The sequence below is a fragment of the Apostichopus japonicus genome, chromosome 8 (assembly GCF_037975245.1).
Source record: "Apostichopus japonicus isolate 1M-3 chromosome 8, ASM3797524v1, whole genome shotgun sequence".
Classification (NCBI taxonomy): Eukaryota; Metazoa; Echinodermata; class Holothuroidea; order Aspidochirotida; family Stichopodidae; genus Apostichopus; species Apostichopus japonicus.
This window is the reverse complement of record NC_092568.1, coordinates 4,292,986-4,319,953: the sequence shown is the minus strand read 5'-3', so window position 1 is coordinate 4,319,953 and position 26,968 is coordinate 4,292,986. Positions and strand designations below refer to the sequence as shown.

At 35.4% G+C, this 26,968-nt stretch overlaps 1 protein-coding gene and 1 long non-coding RNA gene across 7 annotated transcripts in view; one reads left to right on the top strand and one right to left on the bottom strand.

Moving 5' to 3' along the window:
- Window positions 1-25,580, top strand: part of LOC139971892 (uncharacterized) — a 28,184-nt gene extending 2,604 nt beyond the window's left edge. Inside the window, exons 2-3 of one of the 3 annotated variants that reach the window (XR_011794517.1) lie at window positions 910-2,497; window positions 21,901-25,580. This is a non-coding gene — a long non-coding RNA (uncharacterized lncRNA). Of the gene's footprint in view, window positions 1-909; window positions 5,354-21,900 lie in introns of those variants that run through there. The other 2 variants (XR_011794518.1, XR_011794516.1) reach the window with 2 other exon arrangements.
- Window positions 3,295-26,968, bottom strand: part of LOC139971889 (uncharacterized) — a 43,949-nt gene continuing 20,275 nt past the window's right edge. For all 4 annotated transcript variants that reach the window (XM_071978710.1, XM_071978708.1, XM_071978709.1 and 1 more), the window contains exons 4-6: window positions 20,893-21,051; window positions 17,659-17,766; window positions 3,295-11,613 (exon numbers count right to left, since the gene is read on the bottom strand). In XM_071978710.1, the coding sequence (XP_071834811.1) occupies window positions 11,309-11,613; window positions 17,659-17,766; window positions 20,893-21,051 (572 nt within the window). In that variant the 3' untranslated portion in view covers window positions 3,295-11,308. The remainder of the gene's footprint in view (window positions 11,614-17,658; window positions 17,767-20,892; window positions 21,052-26,968) is intronic.

Below are 26,968 nucleotides of genomic sequence, written 5' to 3'. Positions count from 1 at the left end.
TGCATATAATGAAAGGTGATCTGGCTTTAACAGAAAAGCTATGAAGCCAGTGCTCACCTATTTGGTGGTATATACAGTAGTTACAATGGAATCTGAACTTTATGTAAACAACTTCTAATGTCTACCAGATCATCACAACTGACTTTGTTTGTCTGAGCAGCAATTTGATCTTTTCAGATTACCAGAGGTAGAGTGAAGGTCAAGCAACCAAAAAAGGGGATTTTTTTAATTTTATGGTGACCTAGATCCACATTGAGCTTAACCTACTGTACTGTAAATTTTACACTATATTCCTCTTTAAGTCCAAATGTTGTGAGTTTGGTGCACAGTGTAGAATTCCCTTAACATATATTGACCAATGCAATAGATAAGCACTGATTTAATAATTTATAAATTAATGACTTAAACTTGATTTGTTCAGTTTGATCGTTATTCAGAGAGCGTTTACAGTACATCATTAAAGATTTGGCAAAGAGCCCCACACCCTTTAACCTGGTTAAAAATAATGTTGACACTAGATCCTGAACTGAGAGTGGTATATAGTAAGTGTGAAGTGTAAATAAGTAAGTGTAGTAAGTAATTATAAACAGGCAATTTGTACTACAAACAATAATTGGTATACATTAGACCTTATACTGTGAAGAAAGCAAGTTGAAAAAGTTGAATGTAACTAATTCTAAAACAGAGAAAATTGCATCTATTAACTAACTGGCCCATTAAGATAAGCATACTGTTTGGCTACTCTGTGAAGGATTGGTTGTAAAAAGTTAGGGGACTCCAACACTCATATACTGCAAAGCAAATGTCTGGCTAAAATATTGTTATTTTTTACTTTCTGAATAAGTTTTAATTTCGTTGTCATGAGACTACAAAGCACAATTGGTAATGGTTTGTCTTTTCTTTTTTCAGAGTTACCAGGGTGATCTCGATACTGCCCTCGAGTTGGACCTGCAGTGAATGACCTGCAATGAATCTGTTAACGTTGCCCCTTGAATACAGCATTTCCTCATGGTCTCTGTCCTTGCATAATACCCAGAGATCATTGGAAATGGATTATTTATGTGTGGCATCATTCATCTGTATCCATGGATACTGGGCTCTGTAAATTGGAGGAAAACAGCTGTGCATAAAGAAAACTGATTGGTCATCTTTATGATGAAACATTTCTTTTCACGCAGAGTATCTGGACGCTTTATCTCAGTGGTTTGTTGCATTAAAGCAGTGCTTTGTGTTAGGTCAATCATTTGACCAATTATAGTGGTCAATTATTTGACCAAACCTGTAGTTGAGTCCAGCCGATCAGAATCTAAGTCACGAGTCCAAAGCAGCCCGAGTCTGAGACAAAAGTGAATCTGGAACACCTGGATTCCAAGTCTTGAGTCCAGGCAATGAACTATGAAAGTTCTTAATCTCAATTCACATATCTTCAGTCAGGATGTCACATGGCCCATCGATCCTCTTCAAAAGGACTCCAATATATGGAAACATTCAGGTGCTGTAAAGTATATCATAAGGGGGTGAGTTAGTGAGATGTAACTCAAAAGTGAATGATTTGGACCCACTTCATAATATTATCAGAGGTGTAGGAGGGTATTTGTGAGTGGGGAGAGGGGGGTACAATGTTGTTAGCTGAGAGTACCGTGTACCGAAAAGGGGCAGAACCCTTTTGGGCTCTGCAGCAATTCAGATGTTTTGTTCCCTTTTAATGATTTTTAAGCCCAAAAATACTTGTAGAGGAATTGATCTGAATTCTTTATTTTTTTGGAATGTTGTGGTGCAGGTCCTGAGGGATATAATTGGAATGATGGGTTTTATTTAGGAGGGGAAGAAGCTTGGGGTTGCTGAAGCCGACTCACATGTAGAGAGTTGTTCCCCCCTCCCCCCAAAATAAATTAAATAAAAAGTTTAGAAATCAATGGTGCAATCTGAGGCATACTGTTCTTAGTCGGTCTATAATATTTTGGGTGAGGATGAATAGGATGTGTACACCAGTAGCAGTGGTCTAATTCATCCCCTGCTGATGTAAAATATACCTGACCCAACCATGTCCCGACTGACCTTGGGAGGTGGGGGCCGTCACCACACCAGTAGTCTAATTCATCCCCAGCTGAATGTAAAATATACCTGACTGAACTATGTCCCCTGACTGACCTTGGGAGATGGGGTCCATTCCAACACTTTTGCACACACCACAGAGCAATAGCCAGTTTCATTACAAAGGGTTCAAGATGCCTCTGTCCAGCATTGACTGAGGTAACCACACGATATTATCAATTTATCATCCCTCATTCTATATTTGTTTCATTTTCTTAATTCTTTCTTTCAAATTATTATGCAGATCCAGAGTTGATTGCTCGAGCAATCAGTGATCCCTCCACCCTGATGTTGGTTCTTCCACCTGAAGGGGAAGGGGATTAGCACCCCCCAAAAAAGAACCCTGTGATGCCGATTGGATTATTCATCTGTGGTTATTGAACCACTCTACTATTTACCTCTGGTAAGGAATTGGGTTGATTGTAATGTCTCATTCATCATGCATGCAGTGCTACATGGAAGTTTTTAGGGCCAATTCATGCTCACGTGCCAATACTTGCTTAAATAATGCTGCCAGTTTTCTTATCACCACTTTCGAGTAAAACAAACGTTTTTTACTAACTTCCCTTTAAACCATCAGGACATTCCAACCTCTATTCCAACCAGAATTAATGGTATCTTCCCTCCAATGAAATCTTGCTTGTAATAAAAAGGAATCTATCTACCTAAACTCTGACTCCTAAATCATTGCAACAATTTAGGGGACATTATTTGCATGGCAGTTTTGAGACTTGATAATTTGTATCATCATAGAGTAATTAAAGCAGTAGTTAGTTTCTGTCTACACTAACAGCCATACATGTTCTGTGACAATGCACCTTACTATTAGTTAGGCTTACTTGTAAATATAGATCGAGGGAAATTGCATTTCCATGAACAAAGTGATACACTTCCTTTGCAGACTTCCTTCACAAAGAATGCTACCTGTTGATATTTCCTAGCAGGGATGAGGATAATTTGTTGGATTGTGTAGCACCTTGATTTAATATTCATGGCAGTTTCCTGTATTTTACCTCAATCAATGATTTAATCATTCTTTGGTATTGTTAAATTAGCTTATAATCCTCCCCGTTGCCACCCTTATTAAACACACACGCACACACACACGAAGAAATCGGTACTTACCACAACTTGTACCATGTTTTATCTATTGTATATCAAGAACAGAAACAGATGATAAATATAGAAAGACTACTGTAGTTAAGCTTTTATACATATATATGTATTTGTTATATTGTCTCTTATAATGAGTTGAAAAGAATGAAAATGCTTATATTAAAGTCATCAATTCTGTTGAGACAGAATGTCATATAATATGTTAACAGTGTCTGATTATAGTAAACCCGAAGAAAGCAAACATTTCATAAATGCTTTTCTAGCAGCTAATAAAAAGAGTTTCCTCAATATATGTTTTTGGTAGTTGATACAAGATTTAAAGCTATAAATATCATTTAAGTTTATTGAAGCTGTCTTTACTGGAATACAGTTAACTTTTACAAATATACATATGTGCATTTATCCTCACGTAAAAGCTTTCGACAGGCAACACATAACCAATGGAATAGTTAATCTCTTTTTTCGTCTGCCAATTTGCACTCAGACCTGTTGAAATTATGTTTTTACTTGACCTGTCGAGTGGGTTTTGACAGGAATTATTCTGTTAAGGGGATGGATAACGGCTCCAACAAAAACATAACAGATGTGTACTCAACAAGAACAAAATCATGAGGAATATCCATTTTCTCATTAATATATGAGGAAGCTTTACACGGTCTTCTTGGGCCTTGCACATAATACACACAGTAAGGCATTTTTAATTCTTGGTAAACAAGCTCTGAAACAGATTTTTTTTCTTTTAAAAGAGAGAAGGAAATAAATGCTCAAGTCAACAGAAATGAAAAAACCACAGACAAAATGGCATTCCTTCTCCAGAAAGAGCAACATCACCAACCAACTCAACACTTAAGTCTAACTTGACATGTTTACTGCAGGGTTTCATTTTACCAAGTGAGATTATTTACATAATTTGTCACATCTGTGAGCATAAGGATGGGTATGATTGGATTTTTTGTTCAATATATTATTTGGCAAACACAGACAGCTGTTCTCATTGCTTTTACTGAAAGCTGCATGTGATCTTTAATGATATTCCTTACCCTATCAAGGGCTTAACAGTTATATCACTTTATATTTACACAGATACCTCCAAGATGCATAATATATGTTTCTATACGGACTTTTTATATTTCATCAAGGTTTGAGATCTATGTTCGCAATGCATTTCTCATACATCAATGCTAAAGGGACATCAATACGATTGAATACTTTAAAATGTGCTATGAAGCATGTTTTTATAAATATTTCAAGCTGCATATGGAGTTCCATTTCAAAAGAATTTACTTCATGGAAGTTCAGTACACTGATAAACTTTGACTGTACTCCTCTGAAAAGCCTAAATATAAAGTGATACTATTCATGGACATACAAACTACTTGATCTTCAAGATTAATATAAAGATACAAATATAGCATTGAACTCTACTTTACTTCAAACTCAATTGGCAGCTCTTAAATTTTCTTTAAAGTTTTTTTAAGTCAGTATGCAGTCGTCTTTGATTCAACCTGACATTGACTTGGCAGGTAGAGGATAAGTATCTCATGATAAAAACTGCAACCTGCTTTGAGATGAATCTGTAATCACGAATGTAATTAACACTGAATTAATTGCCATGTTGTATTTCCAAAGAAGATTCACGCCTGAATCCTGAATAATGATGATAATTGCGAGACAAACACAGGGCAAAAATGCCCTGGAACTTTACCAAATATTTTAAGGAATATTTAGGGGTGCATCTGTCTTGTTGTTATTGTAAAAAAAAAAAGCATCAATTTCTTGTTCCTGTACTCTGTGATTTGCAATTCATGTTTGCCAGATGACATCCAAACAGCTGCTGGACTGCCATTAAGAGGTTGGGGACTGCACATTATGTTCTTCACATTGTGATCTTTCTACACATTAACTAATGTTGCAAACATGGACTAAGTATTACAGTTACACAGACGATCATCTTAGATGAGAGTCTACTAAAACTCACATATGGAGTTAACTGTTCACCATGGGATAATATGTCAAAATGTTGTGACATTATTGCACAGGAAATTGGCTGTTTGGGCTAAACAAACAAATACATTGTTATTTTAGGCTGTGAAGTTAGGTCAATTCCAAGAAATGCAAAGAAAGTGAAAAAAAAACATAGCATCTCGAGACTAATTATTTCATAATTAAAATCTAGCATTTATGAAAAGCAAAACATAAACTGACTTTAATTCCACTTCTTGTGCTAGTATGCATATGGCTGATGTAACTTTGATTAGAACTTTGAAAGCAAAAACTAAAAACATTTTCAACTGCTCCAAATCAATATGTTCTACAGGAATCATATGAAGGTCTTAACTACTTGACCTGTATCGATAAATGGTATTCTATTAGGGAAACATGAGTGGGTAACAGAAATATTACAGGGGAAGAAATTAAAGGGAGCAAGCATCCACCCCTATTTTCTTTTTCCCATCCTTAAACCAAATGATATAAACACTCATGAAAGAATAGTTAAATCCAGAGATGTAGATGTAGTGTAATGACTTGACAATGTTTGCCTCTTATTGCCAAAGGCAAACCTGTTTCTGGTGAGAAATACATTAATAAAAGGGAGAAGAACACAGGAATTCTAACGATATCTCTCTGATATCAAAATAAAATAAAGTTTCTCATTTTCTTTCAGTTTGTAATACCCTGTTAGGATTTCAGATCACTTTAACTTGTACATCCAGTAATAAAACGTAAATCATGAATTTTAATGTAAACATGGTAGTCTCTAATAATGTTAGACTGGGATAAGAGACCATGGACAGATCCAGGCTCTCACTACATCTATCGAGCCCTTTAAAAGCCTAGTCCAAAGAGCCTGGATTGGAGAAAAACGCCACTGTAGATACAGTAACAACTGCAGATTTTTTAATGCTTTTTCACATATCTTACTTCACTCTTGAGGTTAGAGATGTTTCACTGACATGGCTTATGACACATACACCCTGAAAAATATTTCAAGTGATTGGCCCATTAGCATTGCAGGACCCAATAGCTTTGTTGCAGGATAACCTTCATGTAACATGCTACCCAGACAGTTAATTTTACAATGATTATCTGAAACATTTTTTTTTTCATGACCCATAAATCTTTCCCACAATTGCATCTTGCAGGAAAATATTGTGAAGAACAGATTTCCCTGAACCACAAAAACTGTTTAAAAGGAACTTTTCTTTATCTCCAGATGTCTTCTAAATATTGATATTGTGTCACAGTAGACTGCACTACGCAGTTTCGAGAAACAGTGATTTTTTACGACAAACCAAAGTACGAACAATTTTCCGACTTCAATATTGCTAAATCATCTGTATCCTTCATTGACTGCTTCTATACAATGCAATGGCATGAAAACTGTTTTATAAGTTTTTATGTAAACTTCCAAATTATGAATAATTGTGACCAATTTACTTTTACGTACATAAACACTTCATATATCTTTGTTAACTGTAGAAGCCTTCAATTTTATCATGCCTTATTTGGTAATGTCTTTTTCAAATATTTCAAATGTTACATTTCATTACAGGATGGATAAATAACAGGATGTTTCTCTGATCATAATGTTTGCTAGCATTTCCTATAACTGCAGTTCCATTGAATGCTTTTATAAGCATCGTTTGCTAGCATACCGTAAAATTGCAGTTTCATTTTTTTTTAATGCTTCTATAAGCATAATTTCTGTGAGCATTTCCTAAAATAGCATGCTTCTATCAGCATCAGTTTTGCTAGCATTTCCGAAAATAGCGGTTCCATATTGTTGATAATGCTTCTATAGGCATAATTGCTTCCAATCAGTTTTGAAACCATTTTCATTTCTTGCATAATTGCAGCTGTAGCACAAGTAGTATCATGCTGACAACATCTGACATTGTTCGTCTCAACAAATTAATCCCAGAAGATGAAACGAAAATGTCATCAGTATTCCCCGAGCTGGATGTATATCCAACCTGCTCTCAATTTTCAGATGGCACAGTGAATTTCCCTTTACTTCTCATTAACTGGAGACAGCAAGGCACAGTAGGCATAACTTTACAACCATATTATTAAACAGCAAGATAAATTACAAATTCGTAGCAAAATGCTCAGCTCAGAAAATAAATCCTTTTAATATATCTCGCTAAATCTTTTGATTTTTCTTCTTCTTTTTCTAATGCTATCTACAGCAATCAATTATGATAAAAAATAGTAGGAAACTGGGTTTAAAAAGATTCAATGATGGTAGAAGGATCAAGCATGCATGCATTCTTAGAGGAACAGAAATTTTCCAGTGAAAGGTGAAAAAAACTTAAAAATCAAAGTCCAGTCACAGGTCCTGACACTTTATGCTACTGCATTTTTAATTCTTATTGGTTTGCTAAAATGTCAACCATGATTGAACTTCCTAACTTTTGACACAACCAGATTTTGGTTGTGGTCAGTTGTCACGAATAATGTGGACAATCTGGTCGCATGTCACGTACGTTTTTTTTTTTATATGTAAAGACGTCAGGGCTGATAACTTTACCAGTATACTGTAAATGGCGGTTGAGGGAGTGTGCATAAGTTATGAGGAGAAAAGGGAAGTAAGGAAGCAAATTAAATTTTGTGATTCAAACACGGAATCCAACTTAAAGCCAAGGCACCATAAATAACCAAAACAAACAAACCTAAGGCCAGAACAGAGTGAAATATTAATAATCAACGTCATGCATTTTGAAAGCAGCTCAAATTAATAGACAAAATCTTGTTCTTCCTAACAAACAACCGAGAGGCATTCTTGCAATAAATTTGGTGGATAGCAGGAGATGGATTTACAACTTCCTATTCTAAAGCAATACATGAAAAGGAAATGCACCATCATATTAAATAATTAATGTTTATCCATTTTAAAACTTTGCCCAAGGATTATCATAAGGTATGAATACATTTTTGAGTTGGACAGATTTGGTAATATTATTAATAATAACATTCTATATACATGATATTAATATGTTAAAAGGTGGACTCTTAATATTAAACCATAAATTAAATCAAGTTTTGATAATTCTAAGAGTCCAAACATCACATAAAAAAGACCTGTTTTTCATAGTCCAAGAAGTAAGACCATTTTAAATTGGTAATTTACAATTAACCAAATGGTAATTTTACAATGTATATTGTGTAATGTTATTAGAATATATGTTGATCTAAGTTTAGGTTAACTACCCAAACTCTGAGAATTAACCTTACCCTGCTAGCAAACAGAGCAATAGTTGAAAGATACATGAGATCAAATGGCTTTGGAAAATTCATGAAAACCCCAATATCGCAGAGGTTGACCAACATATCACGTCAGGTAGGAGCACTATCTACTGTACCCACCTACCACAATACTGTTGTTCCATTTCAACAAATTGTGGTGAAATCTTTATACTTTTTATCAATTATTTTTGGCCAATTGCAAAGTTTTTGAGACCAGGAAATCAACTCATTGTGGCAAGCAAAGGGAAAATCCACCTTCAGTTCAAAGCCAACATTACTTAATTGACAAATTTCTGTTACCTTTTTTTTTAAACAATTTGACAGGTTTAGTAAATGGTCACATCTTTACTTTGAAGGCATATTATATCCATCTCTTTCCCAGCTGTTTGTAAATTCTATTTCTATCTAACAAATCCTACTTAACAATGACAAAACACAAAACAAGCAAAGACATGAATAAAATATACAATAAAAAATAAAAATAATTATGCACAAAAAAACGACAGCAATTTTAAAGTAAACATAACATCGATTTCACAGTATGAAAATAATGAGCACCATATTTAAATGTGTATATATATAGTTAGCAGTATAATACAGATTAGCACAAACGGTTTGCTGTAATGATTAAACGATGAAGAAAAATTCAAACTCTTCAATCAAACTGACCAATGAAATGGAAGGTTATAAAGTATTACAGTATCTCAGATTTTTCTTAGAAAATTGGATGCAAGGAGATTTGTTATAAGATAATCTTTTGTTTCTGAAGGGTGCAAATTCAGGTTTTGCAGATAATGAATAAAAAATAGTCCTGGAATATTAAACATTTACTGTGATTTGCAGATGAGGAAGTGTAAACTTGCTTAGAACCTTGCTAAGAGTCCTGGATAGAAGGTACAGACTTTTTATCAAAAGAAAAGGGTTTATCCTTCTCTTTTCCTGTTAAATTGACTTCTTGTCAACCCATTCAATCATAGGGGAAAACCCCCAGCAAAGTTTGAAAGTCTTTGTTTGGAAACTGTTTTCTTCTTTTATCATACATTCATTCACATTGTATTAGGGTATTCAGTTTATTTGGAGTACAAACTGCAGTATGCGATACCTTCAAGCCATAGCAACATGCCATATCTTCTATCCAGGTTATGATAAATTATACTTGGAAATACAAGCCAGTTGGAAATTTATTTCATGTTATGTCAGTAGATTAAACAAGCTTCATTAAGGCTATGGAAGATATATTTAGGCGACTAAAGACTGATTTATGACAAAACAGACTGCATAATTTAGATGTGGTTATTAAGCTACATGTGATTTGAAAATGTTGATGTTACTGTATCTACACTGGATATCAGATATTTCAACTACAACAAACTTACATTGAATTGTGAGATATTATAAGTATAACATTTGAAGGTGGGAGATTGAGTTAAATTTTAAAACATTGCACAAAAAGATTTATGAAAATTAAGTTACTCATTTTCATTTCAGCTTCATTATCTGATATAATAAATGTGCAAAAAACTTTAAACCTAGTTTTGGCAAGTTACAATCTTGACTGTGGTCTCCCCCCACAATGTGTAGTTGTAAAATTGTCATTAGTATAAAAATAAACAATGGCACTTGTTTTGCATATTAGTTTAGTAGTGGGATAGACAGGTCTTTTTCAAAATATACAAATAGGTGGGAAGGGGTGGCGGAGGTGGGGAAGAATATTGTCAAGGGTGACATCAACAGGTAACCTTTCCTTGAAATAAATTTTTTAATCATAGGATATAATTAACACACATATTCACAAAAATTGTGACATACTAGAACACTGCATCCATGGCAACAGCATGCCAGTATAACATATCCATGGCAACAGTAATTGTAACAAAATATCCATGGCAATTCCATATTAGGATGACTTTAATTGGTATGTTAAGAATATGCAATCTATTTCATTTGCTAATGACCATCTGTTTCGGTTTGTAATTTGTAATATTTAATATGTACTTTATTAGCAAGAAGATGAAGAGTATTCAGTGAGACAAGTTGAGCTGTTATTCTTTGAATATTTCTCCTAACAGAGAAACCATATTTATAGCATCAAATTCAACGGTTTACATACATAGTGAGCATAAGTGGTGCATGTATCAATAAGTTTTAAGATAGCTAGGGCAGTAACAGTACTACCACCCTTCAAAAAGTGATTCATGACATTTTCACATCAAATTCTTTCCACTTGTTTAATTCTTGGTCCTTAGTCCCTATACTTGAAACAGCCCTGTGATATAGCCTGTGCCTGAAATAGGGCTGTATTCATACTGAACCAGACCATTTTCTTGTTGGGTTTCATGATTTTTGATATTTTATGCTGAGGTTAATCAATAAGAAAGTACTTTTCTACTATGCTCTGCATGTTTGGTAAAGTTAGTACAAACATGTTACTATTAACACAACTGCTGCTATTGTAAGTAATAACATGGTAATGTATTGCCAGCTGGTTGGAGATGTGCTTGTATACTTTTACAGTACATTTGAACTGCATTATTGTTTTGGAGAAAATTTCACTTTCAGAAATATTACATTTATGATATCCTGATTTCATTGGACTTAATCAGAAGGGTGGTGGATCCAGGGGATTATTATAGACAGTGATCTCCCCCACCCCCATCCCTCTGCCAACACTTACCCCTCTCATTACACCATAAAGGACCTGCTAAACATGGTCAAAATTTGTTCTTATATAAATATAACCACTTATCCAATCCCAAATCTGATGACCCTTATATGCAAACAGCATCCTTTAATATTAAGCTCCCCACCCTACATTACGTATGAGTGTTTGATGAAACTGATCAAGTCATGCTCATTGTTGTATACACTGTGGAGCCTGATCCCCAGAGCCGTCTGCGGTCGGTCCCATGACGTACTTGTTCTCCACCTGCACCGTGTACTCATACTGTGCCGAATATCTGACAATCTTCTCAGGAGGTTTCTCCGAATCCACCGCCAGCGACCTGACCGTAGTGTGGGATGCTGTCGTATGCTGGGTTCGGTAATCCACCTTGACTTCCTGCTGGAAGTGAGACGGAATCGCTACCCTGGCTGCAGAATAGTTCTTGCCAGATTTTAAGTCCAGCGTGCACAGGAAGATCTGCGTTGTTGATACAGCTGTTGGGGTAGAAGAACAAGACTTTAACCAGAATACAAAAGTGCATTGTGGTTTCGATGATGTAACATGAGCAGTTTTCTTCATGAATCAGACGTAATGTATAGTGAGGGTGTACATGTTTACAAGGTTTTCACAATTTGACCCCTGGTGAACCCAAATTACCTTTGCCCTCCACCAACAACAATAGACTTTTTGTACTTAATGTGGTACTTCTACATACGAAATACTGACCTTCCCTTCTTGAGATATCGTGTTTACAAGCTGGGCGTCGCAAACGCACTCACATACACACACGCACACACTGCATCATGAATGCAAAGGTTACGATTATCATCTAAACCAAAAATGATTTCACACTAATTTCTTTCAATTCCGTGGCGTTATCTCTCATGTATTGCATCGTCTGTTGTCTTGAAGTATAAATGTCTGCTTTACATGATACTATTCCTGTATTTATGGTCATTTCCTGAAAGAAATGTTGTCATGCTTAATTTGCTGCAACAGCCTGCTAATGGGTCAGTTAATACAATAATTTCTTAGTTGCATTAGGGATTGAAAGTAAAACTATATACTGTAGTAGAGACTATCAGGAAATACCCCAAATAATGAAACTTTCAGATCCGTCTATTGACTAGATGAATTCCTACACACAAAAGGCGATTGATGCAAGTTTGCTGCTGATAAGCTGATGCGATGTGTTCCATAGAGAAGGATATTCTCTGAAGCATGGCACCCTCATGTTTGCAATATTGTACATTAAACTAATCTAATATCTTTGTATACTGTTTGCACCTAACAACATTGTATTGTATGGGCTGAGAGGAATGTTGTTGCCTTTGTACAAATACTGTTATACACTTTATTCTCAATCATCCAAATATAACAAATTAAGACCAGAATCTTAACCTGTAACTTTCCCAAGGAAACTAAGACCTAAAACACGAGTGTCACAAATTCATCCAAATTTCAACTTGGAAATGATTTTACAGGATGGTTCAAACATATTTTAGAACAACAATCGGTTAAGGGCCAGTTCATACTCCAGGAGGAGTACTCCTATAGATACATGCATAAAACTATTGCAGTCTCGGACTATTCTGCTGTGAAACTGATTTACAATTTATAGCTATATCTTTCCCACAATCCTGCTAACATAAATATAGTAGTGAAACCCATTCCAATGCACACAATATCTATACAGGCCTACACAGTTGCATTATGTAATTAGTTCAATGGGCCCCTCGGTTAACTATACGCCTTACTATCACAATCAGGTTGGGAAATGAAACTATTATCATCACATCCTACTTGAGAAGCTATTACTGCCGACCTAGTCGCCTTCATCCCAATGGCTTTATAGACAGGTCTTTGGTGGTAGCAAAGTATGGGAAGATCCGCACATTTGTAACCATCCCTCCTTAAATTGGTCGGCAATAGTTGCTCTCTACCTCTAGGCTGGGAGTTAAGACAGTTCTTAGAACTTCCAAGCGGCCAATCAGATACGTTTATATAGCGCGCTATGTGCCATAAAAGTTTCACAAAATTCAATTTGCTAAATATAAAACGAAACAAGGTAGGATGAAGACGTTTTAATCGTATATGGATTCTGTTTACCTCCATTGCCCATGATACTTGGACTAAGATGTATACGAGTGTAAGAGTTAGTTTGGTTTAGTTTAGTAGAAAAAAAGGGTCAGGAGGGACACTCAAGTCCCCATCAAGGACCCTATAGGAGAGAAACAAGAGCCCAAGGGCACTGTGGTTCCTTGCTTGGATTTTTGATCAAAAGGCACTTTTGAGATCTAAATATGGCGTCGAAAATGTAAGAAGTATAAGGTCACCTACAAGCGGGTCAACAGATATGATAACATTGGTGACCACAGATGACATGACCTTTAATGTTTGAAAATGTTCCACCACCCCATTCACAACTTGTCCCAAATTATCAACCGTGTCACACCTTGGCATTGGGATTTAATTGCATTAAATGTCTAAAAATTAAATTTGAACTTGTATACATAACTTCACACACAAAGGTCACCCGTAGGTCAACCAATTGACATTTTTGATCGGTGAGACCTAAACGGAGCATCAAAACTGTAAAAATTCAAACATGTTTTCTTTGCCCATTTTCTCCCCCCAAATACTAGTTTTTTAACATTAGCTGACCTTTGGTGACCTTGGATCACATGACCGCTAAGTTTGAAAATATTCCCCTATACCATTTGCAACTTGTCCAAAAAAATCAAACTTGTCACACCTTGGCACTGGGAGTTATTGCATGAAATGTCTGAAAATTAACTTTGACCTCCTATAACTTCACACACAAAGCTCATCCAGGGGTCACCTATTGACATTTATGATCAGAAGGTACCTTTAACATCTGAAAATAGCATCGAAACTGTAAAAATCCCCAAAACACGAAAAGGTCACCAGAGGTCAAATTGAGGTCAAGGGTCACCCAGATGTGGGTGGACAATTGGATTACGTAGAAGCAAATCCCAACCCTAACTGACAATTCGTTCTCAAGTTATCGCAAAATTACTAGTTTTTTATCATTAATTGACCTTTGGTGACCTTGGATCACATGACCGTTAAGTTTGAAAATATTACCCTATACCATTTGCAACTACTCCAAAAATATCAACCGTGTCACACCTTGGAACTGGGAGTTATTGCATTAAATGTCTGAAAATTAACTTTGACCTCGTATAACTTCGCACACAAAGGTCACACGGGGGTCAACCCATTGACATTTATGATCAGAAGGTACCTTTAACATCTGAAAATAGCATCGAAACTGTAGAAATCCACAAAACACAAAAAGGTCACCAGAGGTCAAATTGAGGTCAAGGGTCACCCAGATGCGGGTCGACAATTGGATTACATTGAAGCAACTCCCAACCCTAACGGACAATTTGTTCTCAAGTTATCGCAAAAATACTAGTTTTTTGTCATTAATTGGCCTTTGATGACCTCGGATCACATGACCGTTAAGTTTGAAAATATTCCCCTATACCATTTGCAACTTGTCTCAAAATATCAACTGTGTAACACCTTGGCACTGGGAGTTATTACACTAAATGTCTGAAAATTAACTTTGACCTCATATAACTTAACATACAAAGGTCACCATGGGTCAACCCATTGACATTTTTGATTGATGAGACCTAAATAGAGCATCAAACTATACAAATTCAAACATTTTTTTCTTTGCCCATTTTCTACCCCCAAAATACTAGTTTTTTAACATTAATTGACCTTTGATGACCTCGGATCACATGACCGTTAAGTTTGAAAATATTCCCCTATACCATTTGCAACTTGTCTAAAAATATCAACCATGTCACACCTTGGAACTGGGAGTTGTTGCATTAAATGCCTGAAAATTAACTTTGACCTTGTATAACTTCGCACACGAAGGTCACACGGGTGTCAACCAGTTGACATTTTTGATCGGAAGGTACCTTTGATATCCAAATCTAGCATCAAAACCAAACATTTTCTTTTTTGCTCGTTTCCTCCCAAAATAAGCATATTTTTTCTAATGTGACCTTTGACCTTGGTTTCAGATGTAGTTTAATCTCCTGATTCCAAAAAACAAAACGACAAGTCTGTACAACCATTCTAACTCCGACCGAAAAACTTTGACCCCATATAACTTCGCACATAAAGGTCACACGGGGTCAACCTATTGACATTTATGATCAGAAGGTACCTTTGACATCTGAAAATAGCATCAAAACTGTAAAAATCCCCCAAAACACGTAAAGGTCACCAGAGGTCACATTGAGGTCAAGGGTCACCCAGATGCGGGTCGACAATTGGATAACATTGAACTCCCAACCCTAACGGACATTTCGTTCTCAAGTTATCGCAAAATTACTAGTTTTTTATCATTAATTGACCTTTGTTGACCTTCGATCACATTACCGTTATGTTTGGAAACGATCCCTTACCCCATTCACAACTACTCCCAAAATATCAACCATGTCGGACCCTGTCAATGGGAGTTATTGCTGTTTTTAATATATTGGTTTTTGGCATCTAACTGACCTTTGGTAACCTTTGCGGGCACCAAAAACAATAGGGATCTTCCTCTCACTAAGGGCTATCCACCCAACAAGTTTCATCATGATACATCATTTCCTTGTTGAGATATCGTGTACACAAGCCAAGCGTCACATACACACACACACACACACATACATACACACACACACACGCCAAGTTGAATGCATAGGTTCCTTGCTTTGCAAAAAGCAAGGAACCAAAAATCTGAAGACACAAACACTCAGACCCGATTACAATGCTTAAAGTGCTTGTCCAAAGCATTCTTAAACCAATTCACACTACTTGCAAGTACAACTTTTTCAGGCAAACCGTTCCACTCATTCACAACCCTATTAGAGAAAAGAGTTACTGTATGCCAAATATTAATCCTACTTTGTGACTTTTGGAGATTTAGACAATCACCTCTGGTACAACTACAATTAGCAAACATGAAAAAGTCATGAGTGAAGGATAAATTGTCAAAACCATACACAATTTTCAAAACCTGAATCAAGTCACCATGTAACCTCCTAAGCGCCCAAGAGTTGTAGAGGAACAGCAGATTACTGCAGATTGAAAAGAATCAAGCTGACTTCCTGACCTGACTTCCTAATAAGATTTCTTCAGTAGCTATTCCATTAATGATTATAGGAAACATCAATCTATCAAACCATTCTAGTAATCTTTTAACTATATCCTATATGAAAGGATGTAAAGAAATTGACATTTGAACTTGGTGGAAGACGGAATGTAATCAATGCCTGTTAATTCAATCAAAACTATGAAAGTAGGCCATAGATCACATAATGCAGTGGGGCTGTTCCTGTTCAAATTGTCAAGCAGCGTACAGGTGAATATAGGTGAATCCCCTAAACCATAACATCCAATTATAAGATATATATTAATCGGAAGTCATAGAGATTTTATCAGTATGAGCATGGTGGGATATTATCAAAATAAAACTTCCAGACGGGATGTGTTAATAATGTGACTACAATTACTGGCATCAAGACTGTCAATTTGACTGAATCGGAAGGCTTGATTTTAACACATTTAAAGACGGTTTCAGGAAGTTAACAGCAATAGACAACAATATCTGGATCCCATAACTACCAGTCTGTTTACAAGCAAAGAAGCTACTTGCCTCATGCACAAGTGATCTGTGCACTGTGGTAATATGCCACAAAACATGCAATTAATTTGAAAGAGGAATGAAACATTGGAACTCAAGAAGCATTTTATCTGGTACATTTTATGCTTACAGGTATGATGAGCTTCCCCCCCCCTCAACTAAAAAAAATCAAACTAATAACAGTTTGGTTTCATTTTGGAAGATACAAATGTACAAACATCCATTTCAGGAGGATGTTAATAAATCTACTGTGTGATATCATACTACAGTAGCTCAAAGTAGAGGAATCTTTAAATATTTTGTAAACATTTTGTAAACATTTCCAAAGATTAAATGACCAACATATTCACGAACACAATGTCCATATGAGGGTTATGTTAAAATACTTCAACCTGTTTAAAGAGCAACATTTGCCAAGACCACCTGTGCATCATACAAATTTAAAGGAGGCCTCTAAAATTAAGTATTGTATCTCTGTGATGTATCCTCCTTTAGTCTTCTGCAGTCTACCATGAAGAAGACAATGATACATTACGCAGATCTTGCCTATAAGAAAATTTGTCCTAGATATCCCACTTTTTCCTGGGGTACCCTACCCGACCAATGGCTCATTACTTTTTATGGAAAAAGTGGTGTATCTAGGACGGATTTACAAATAGGCAAGATCGGTGTAATGATATGACATCTAAGAGAATCGTATGGTAACATTTAACAAGGCTTCAAACGTATAGTATGTGACCTTTCCTTCCTTCTAGCATAATTATCTGGGGGTATATAATGACACATTTTTTCAAGTTTCCTATATCTAATTGCAGTCTGTTAACAATCATGTCACCTCACTCTTCTGTAAATGTTTTACCTGTGTTCCTCTCCGGGAGTTTCTCAATTCTCCAAACAATGGCACCAAAGGCATGTTCATACTTGGCACTGCCAACAGACACCTCCAACAGGTGAGGTCTGATGCTCCCTGGTGGTAAAGAAAAATCACAAAACTTGACATTTTGATAAGCAGGAACAAATAGATTTCACAAATGCCTGAAATTAGTCCTGCTTTTCCCAAACCCTCCCTTTCTGCCATCCCTGCCCCTTCCCCAGCCCCTGCTCATTTACCAACAGTTCTGATGTGGTTTACAAGTCACATAACTGTATGGATGTTAAGCAGATAATAGTTGGTCATGCAAGAAGGGGAAAAAAAACGTTCTCTTTCATCCCCTGGTCCCCCAAAAATCACAATTTCTGTTCAGTCCCTAATATAATATATATACATAGATATAACCTACATAGATTTGAGAAATTCTTTCCATTCAAGTACTCTCAGCTGGTGCTTGAAATATGAAAAGTTCCCAAGAATACCAGCAGCTATTTGTTTGCCAAGCTATGTGGCATGAATCATATGATAAGAGTGTTGTCTGGTATCAGTTGCAAAGATATGAAAGGAAGAATAACAAATGCCCAAACAAATGGATATCATCATATCTATCATATATTCATAGCATTTTTTCATGCTGTTTTGATTCTTTTCCACTTTTGTTTTTTCAACAACAAAAATGTTCACAAAGCTGACTGAGATTGTACATTAAATGCAGAATATCAATGGTTTGATTATTGTTAGCACGTGAGAAATTACCTATCCTCACACAATGAACACACTCTGGTTTTAAATTACCTTTTGTACAGAATAATGAAATTAGACCTCTAAACTAGATTAATATAATCCTAAATTCTATCCTTTTCTTTAACTTTTTCCCTGAATTAGGTTATAACATCCAAGTTATACCTTTTGATTGTTGACTGACTCACAGAGACCACAGTCTATAATGGGTACAGAAAATAGATATGGCAATAATATCAATATTTAGTAGATGTTAAAGCTGAAATGAAAAAAATATAAAAAGACTCATTCATTTGTGTTTTCCTTGTTTACCTTTTTATTGATTTATTTTTACCTATTTATGTTTTATTGTGAATAACCCCTTCTTCCTACTATAAGTTGGAACAATTTGAGCTGAAACTTCACCTTGTACTGTATACAAAGTTAATGTATAACAAGCCAATAGTTGATAGGTAATTTCATCACAGGCAGGTAATCAATCATTTTTGAGATTTCAAGAATGATTTACTGTATACCAGAATATGTTCATCTAAAATGCAAACATTTGTACTCAAATTGTTCGGTATAAGAAAGTCTACCTTAATTTTCAAGTCTTAACTTTGCTTAACTTTGCTTTTATGATCTCATCTGTATTTTCAATTTGTCCCAAGTGTACTTATCCTCAATTTTATCATTCAGCTTGTTTTTCCTTAAAACATCTTTAAGTTATTTTGGCAATTTATGTTTTTACAGAACAAACTCTCTACAGTACAATCATTTCTAATCATAATTATATAGATACTGTAAATGTTAGCAAAACAATATGACCTGCAAAGTCTTAAACAATATTGAAAACATTGGAAAGAGACTTTCGACTGTACTGTAGATGTAAATTAACAAAGGAACACAGACTTTCAAAAATCACCAATGAACATGAAATTCTTTTGCTAGAATGAAGTTAATCCAAAATACTGTAGTTTCACTTCTCTTTGGTGATAAATCTAATATGTATTGAACTAAGACAAAAGATAGTGCTCCATTACTGACATTACTTAATTACTACATTCATGGGGCTATAGTACTATCATCATTGTACTCATTATTTGAACCCAATGATAATTTCAATATGATCCCTCAATTAGAATGGCATTTGTTCCTCAAAACCGTGATCTATGAATTGTATCATTGATGGATAATGCACATGACAATTAATCGTGTCGATCCTCACCGGATTTAATTATGTGTAATGTCATACATACATACAACACATTAAACTGCCCCTTGTGTGATTACAAACAGTCAATTATTTAATTACAACATAGCACGCTCCAATATTGTTTTATCATAACCGTTCAATCAGGAAATGCTCTGTGATAATTCGTCTATGCCTTGTTAATATTCTATAAGTGTCACTGCAAGTTGTAGAATATCTCAAACTCTTGTACGTGTTAAACATCTCACATTGACTGACAATAAATGTGTTGGTTGACATGGCAAACTATTGTGTGATAAATTTGGTTGCTGTCTACATTAGCATAGAAGCTTGCCTGAGAGTCTGAGACCTTAGATTGCTGCCTGCCATCTCAGGCTAATGTTGCATGACTAATCATATTTTTGCCTGAGATCTTCGGACATTGTCTATCATCTTAGATTCTCACTTGGCATTCCAGACTGTTTACTGACATCTCAAGCTGTTGCATTGAAAAATCTAGCTGTTGCCTGATATCGCAGACCATTTACGTGATAGGTCGGGCTGTTGCCTGGCATCTCAGCCTATTGATAACTATTGAACCACACCAAAAATATGATACCTCCATATCACATGCATCACTCATGTTTGAAACACTTTTCAATGGTCTTTCCATAAATGTATACCAAATACCTGACAAGTTGACCAGGCTTGCAGTTGTTTCAAAGACCCAGAAGAGTGGTCTCAGCTAAAGTGATCGAGCTGTCTTTATACTGTTCTGTAGAATACTATACTATATATACTCTATACTATGCTGTGCTGTGCTATGCTGTATTGTACTATACTTTACTGTACTATATAAGAACTATACTATACTGTACTATATTGTACCATACTTTACTGTTATATATACTATACTTTCTATACACTGTACTGTACTATACTTTACTGTACTATGAGTGAGTACTATGCGATGCTACACTGTACTATACTATACTAAACTATACAATACGTATACTGTACTATACTACACTATACTATACTTTACTGTAATATATACTATATTAAACACTGTACTGTACTGTACTGTACTGTACTGAACTATACTATACTGTACTATGAGTGAGTACTATGTAATGCTACACTGTACTATAATCTACAATAATATACGTATAATATACTGTACATACTATACTTTACTGTAATATATTCTATACGATACTATACACTGTACTTCTGTCGACTCGAGAGAGAGTACTGTACTATACTTTACTGTCCTAAACTATACTACACTTTACTATACTGCACAGTACCTTTCTTGATCTGGTCAGGAGATTTGATGACTCCTTTCACAGACGTGAAGCCCATCCTCTTTCTCCTTCTGAAGTAGCCAATCAGTGACTCCGGAATGGGTATTCTGATCATAAGGTCAAAGCATGTAAAGTGATGGAAATTCTGCTTCGGTCCACGAGCTGAGGAATAAAGAAGAAATTTTGAAACGAAAATCATGAAGAAATTCAAAATAACAGTGAAAATGGATAAAATGTTGTCCAAGTCATCAAATACAGCCTTATACTCAATCCAGAATTAAGATACCCAGAACATGAACGTTCTTTCAAGCAGAGCTGGGTGTTGTCAAGTCCAGCTGAGCCCTGATTCACAGCCACATCTGGGTTCATGTGAACATAGTCCAAAGCCATATATATCTGTAAAGTCCAAGTTTCTGAATTTCCAGAGTAACACATAGAGTCGAGTACTTCAGCTTTGTTGATAAATTATTGTCGTACTGACTTCCATGGCAGGCTAAATGCCAGGCAAAATGATCCCATAACTGATGCTGGTTAAATCTCCAGAAATATCAAAGAAAAGTATTATTTTAGCATTTGGCTTCTAGTATGAAAATCAGGCAAATTAAGCTATGAGAGAAACTGCATGGGAGAGTCCAACAAACATGAGCTGAATGGATGACATACTACTGTATCAGTTTACTACAAAAGAGTATAGCACTAAATCAGAAAGATAACCATCATACATTCCCCTACCATATTTCAATCATCTTTTATCAATCCTTGTAATTTATTTGTAGCAATTACGTTTCATATACGGTCAATAATGCTTTCTTATAATCCACTTTCCATCTCTTTTCAACATCCTTTCATCATCCGGGTTCGTATCATATTAAGATGATTGAAAAACATCACAACTTTTGTTAAAGCTCAATATGGATTTATAAGATTTACATAAATGCTTTTTCCCATTTTTGAATTTCCAATGAAGGCAAAAAGATTCAAACTCGTTTCTATTTCTCCTTTCTCTCTGAGGTTTTTACTAAATACCAGCTAGCCTCACCCTGCGGAGACAACTTGTCAACATACCAAGATGATTCTTTCGACATCAAAATAATGAAATGAACTGTCATCTCTAGGCTCTGCACTATTGGGTGAAAGGATAGAACAATATTTAGATTGTCAATATTGCATACCATATTAAGCCAATGTACTTTACTATACTTGATGGTGAGAGATCCAGTCATAACTGTTTTTGAGGTACATATAGCTAAAGCTAGAAAACTGAATTCTTTCAAGGCAGGATGGAGGAACTATTTCTTATACGTGTGTATAGGAGACCTATGATGACAGTGCATGGCCCTTTTAATTATGACTGTGTTTACTGATACTTTTTGTTACGTAAAAAAATGTTGGAAACTCTATTGGTTGAGTTGTAAGATTCAGTTACCAGTGGGGTGAGTGAGCTAGTGGGGAAAGGGGGAGATCAAATGTAGGACTTACATGGTTTTGGCACCAGTGGTTTTCTCTCAATTTTTTATTGGCATATCTTTGACCTGCGGCAGCTTATACTTCAAGAATTACTGGGATCAAAAAGCTTAAAGTTAACTGTACTGTATGTTACTCAGTGAATAAAAGTAACAGGCATCACTCCACATAGCCCCCTGTCCCACACCCACCTCTTTGAGTGATTTATATTACACATATACATTTTCACACCCAGGTTAGTTTGCTGCTTTTATCCTTCATATGTAAGCGGTATCAGAGTGTAAACCCATCAAAGTTTAAGCAGTTGATTTTATTGAATAAGTCGTCTAGTAAGACCAGCCTCTCACTGGGCTGGTCTAGTTAGACCAGCCTCTCACTCCCGACCACCTCCCCCCCTGCCGAACCCCCCAAAAGTATACACAACTTGTTGTACAGACCATGTGTATTGTTGGAACAAGGTATGCATAATATGTATACATGTACATTGATCTGCTGATCAGGCTTTCATAGCTGAACATATGCCTGTGAACATGAAGAGACCTGTTCATACAGAATTAAATTCTATTCATGCTGGCATAAAAATAACACTGCTGGTTATATTAATGAATATAAAGCAATTAAAGAACCGATTATTTTCTTTTTTTATATTTAATATTAATTTAGCCTATATTTGCATCAGCTACATGTACTTTCATGATTTCAACATAGAGTTAACTTACCTTACTAACATTGTATTAACTACACTGGTAATTATAAAGTCAATCTACTGTACTCTACCCTCATGTCTAAATTTTTTTTTTTTATGGAGACACATGACTCTGACTTTAACCTTGGCTGCTAGGCAATCAAATTGAAAGCCGCCATCAGTTGACAAAAAAAACACTTGTTTCCAACCATTAAGTCTGACAATACATATATTGCTTATTATGTGATACAGGTACCATATATAGTGTGGCGTGGAAGCTGTACAGCTACAAAAGGAGTTTCACATAGCACGGAAAGGCCTAATTGTCAAGGAAACCTTCCTATACCTGGGTGGATTTGCCAATATTTAGTTGACATAAATGACTGCATGATATAACAAACATTTGTATATTTTCCATTGATGTTTAAGAAGATGCACCACCCAGTCATCATGTTTAGCTTCTATGATAGGATATTTTTAGCGCAGGACAACTTCCCCAATCAGCCATAAAAGGTCATAATCTGTTTGTTTTTTTTATACATATTCTATGTCTGAGAACTGCAAGTTTATTAAACCGTGATGCAGTCTGCTACGAAGATCTGAGACCTTTACATTTCCTTTGTTTTTCATTTCAATTTTTCAAAGGAGAAATGTTAACAGCATTGAAACGGAAATCAAAGTCATCATTATAGGTCATGTTAAGACCATCAATATGTTAGAGTCATCACTCGCAAAGCTCATCCCCATGACAGAAAATAACCATTGTAATAAAGAAAGAAAAACATAAACACTTCAAGCACAAGTGGTTCAAGGATATCATAGGAAGACTTGTTTTTGTCTTCAGCATTGTATGTTCACAAAAGAATATGAAATATTTTATGTCTCCCATATGAGAAAGAAAAAGAAAGAAAAAAGGTAATTGTGTCTCCTTTAACTGATATCTCAACCTTTTTTGTTTATTTGTTTCCACTGACAGATCATAAATGTCAAACACCAGATCTAGTATTTATTTGCAGGAATTTCATCAAAGAAATTTGATCTTTCGGTGTAATGAAGAAATAACCCACAAAATTGTGTGTTATTTTGTGTTTTTAAAGAACTGTAGTAAACTTGAAACAAAGACCTTGGCAGTGAGCCAACCTGAACTGTACTACATGAAAAACCTAGATTACCACTAATTGATGATGTGGAAATTTCATTTTTACGCATCATTGCAGTACAGCAAACCTCACGGCTTCACTTATGAAATAACTATATACCTAATAGATAATTAACCAATGACGAAGGAGCGTATGCACGATGGGTTACAGTTACCATGGTGACATCAAAGTCAAGCCCACTTGACGGTAGATATGATCCAAACATGAATGACGTAATTGCATTGCATTGCTTTTTTTCTTTTTCTGTTTTTTTTTTTATATCAGTACACTAGCTGGAAGAACTTTGGTCATTTCATTAATCCAGCGTGCTTTTTGTCTTTATATGCTGTGAGATAAAATAAAATAATTCACTTTGCTTGTTTACTAATCTTTTTGATAGGTAGAATCTATCACCTTTTGATAAGTGTGATGTACAAATTTCATAGAAAAAAATTAAGATGGTACTGTACACAATGCGTGAAATTCCTTTCTTGATATTCTGCGTCTCTTTGTTAATCGCAGTGTAATGTTTATTTTACTTTTATACAATGCCACTGATATGATCTCTTCTTTTGTTAGAACGAAAAAGCAATTGAAGCTTTACATTAAAACATACGTAACCATACTGTAAATTGCAAGAATATTTTCAAAACTCATACTCCCTTTGATAAATTAAACATCATTTATAATGAAAATTGAACAGAAGGCTGACATCACATGGAAAAAGATTTTTTAGAATATAACAGCCCCTGGATTGCATTGTCAAATTATAACAAAAATCATGACTGGAAGCTGTTTAATGGCATTTAATGTTCAGACATGCCAGTTGTGCATGCCCAAGGAAAGAAACCATATGTAGAGTTCTATAAAATATTCATCTCCCATTAAGGCTCCACTGGGAAATATTCAAAGGCACAATATTCAGTACTGGAAGCAATTCATTGTTTAACAAATTTCTAAATTCTATTCCATAAAATCAACAAAACAACAGAGCCTGTCTGCATTATTAAGAGAAACCATTGTGGTCAGTTTTGATTTTCGTGGTAATAGGGAGGCAAATCTAAGAAAATGGCAAAGTGCCAAAAAAAAAAAAAAAAAAAAAGTGGCAGTAAGTTATATTTTATAGGCTGCACATCAGCTAGCTCACATCACGCAATTTTCAATTTTCTCAAACTACGGAAACATTTGTTGCGGCTTACAAAATAGTGCTGCTATGGTTTACCATGAGCTGCTGATCAAGTACATGTATCTATTACTCTCTGCATGTGTATGGCAAGCCATATGGGAAAAACACTGTATAATATATGCTAGTATTAATACGAATATACACGTATTAATGTACATGATCTAGACAACAGCATGATTTAATACGTGTATATATTGGAATCAATACGTGTATATATTCAAATTACTACCTGTTTATATTCAAAAGTTAATCCTCTTATGTATTTGAATCAATACGTATTTATGTTTAAACTAATACGCGGATATACTTAAAGTCTCAATGTGTGTTTGCCAAATTTGAACTGCGACCTTTCCAGCTTACTGCCCTATAAGCTCAGTGAAAATAACACTGTTTTTTTCTATGCAATTTTCATATTAATAATCATTATTTTTATTGAGTTATCTGTCGTTAAACATTTTGAGCTGAATAAAATTCGCCAGATTTTTTAACGAGTCCGTAGGTTCTACAAACTTCAATCATAATTTGCAAGCCCCGCCCAACAGATCATGCGCCAATCAAATCTCTGTGGTTTGTTTATGTCTGTTAGGCATAGGACTTACAGTACTTTCACTTTCATGGCTAGCCTGTGTTAGGTCCATCCTATTGAATAGTATCTTTCTTTTCGGTCTTACCGGTCTTACAACGGAAAGTTAACTTTTTCAGAGGGCGGCACGTGGTTTGGGGCATGTCATCAATGCCTTTAAGCAAACAATTAAGTCCAGTTTAGTAATTGCGAATTCAATAACATACATGTGCACCAGCTATAAATGCTGCCATATTGTAGACTTCTCTTCAAGAGGCAGCAGCAACAATAGTACTGTGGTTCATGTATTGTTGCAAAATAGCAACCACAACGGTATTAGTACCTACTGTGACAGCATGCACAGGCTGCACAGCATTAGCACTAATGTAGCAACTAGTGACAGTGTCACCTTCACTACAGTAGCAGAATTACTGTAGCTAGGCCTAGTGTTGAAAAGCCCCTATATGTAGAAACAATAACACAGACTGTGTAGAGCAGCATACAGTAGGCCTAACAGAGCAACACAGTGTATTGTCATCTCCTGTGTCCGGTACAATATGGCTGACAGTCCATGAAGGGTCAACATATCCTGTTACACGCTAATTACTCGATTTCCCCTTGGTCTAAATAATTAATATATCCTTTGTTTAAGGATCTACAATCCATCTAATTCAAAGATGAATGCTGAAAAAGCCTGCAACCATCATGACTTGAAAATATTGAAAAGTGATTTTATAGAAAATTTTAGTTTCATTTAAGTCGGTGGGTTTTTTTACATTTTTTTCTTCTTCTCGAGTTCTTTCAAACTCATTATACTTCTTTAAGGGAAACACTTAAAAACAGAATAGTAAATGCAGGTATACTTTTTATCTTTATTGGAAATTTTAAATAAATGATCCTTGCATTATAAGTCTATCACAAGTTCACTGAAGCCTAACCAGTACAAAGACTGGTAGATGTTTTACATCAATGAATCACTGCAAAGTATAATTCTATCCTGAAGCAGTAGGATCTCAAATTCTATACTACATATACAACTCACC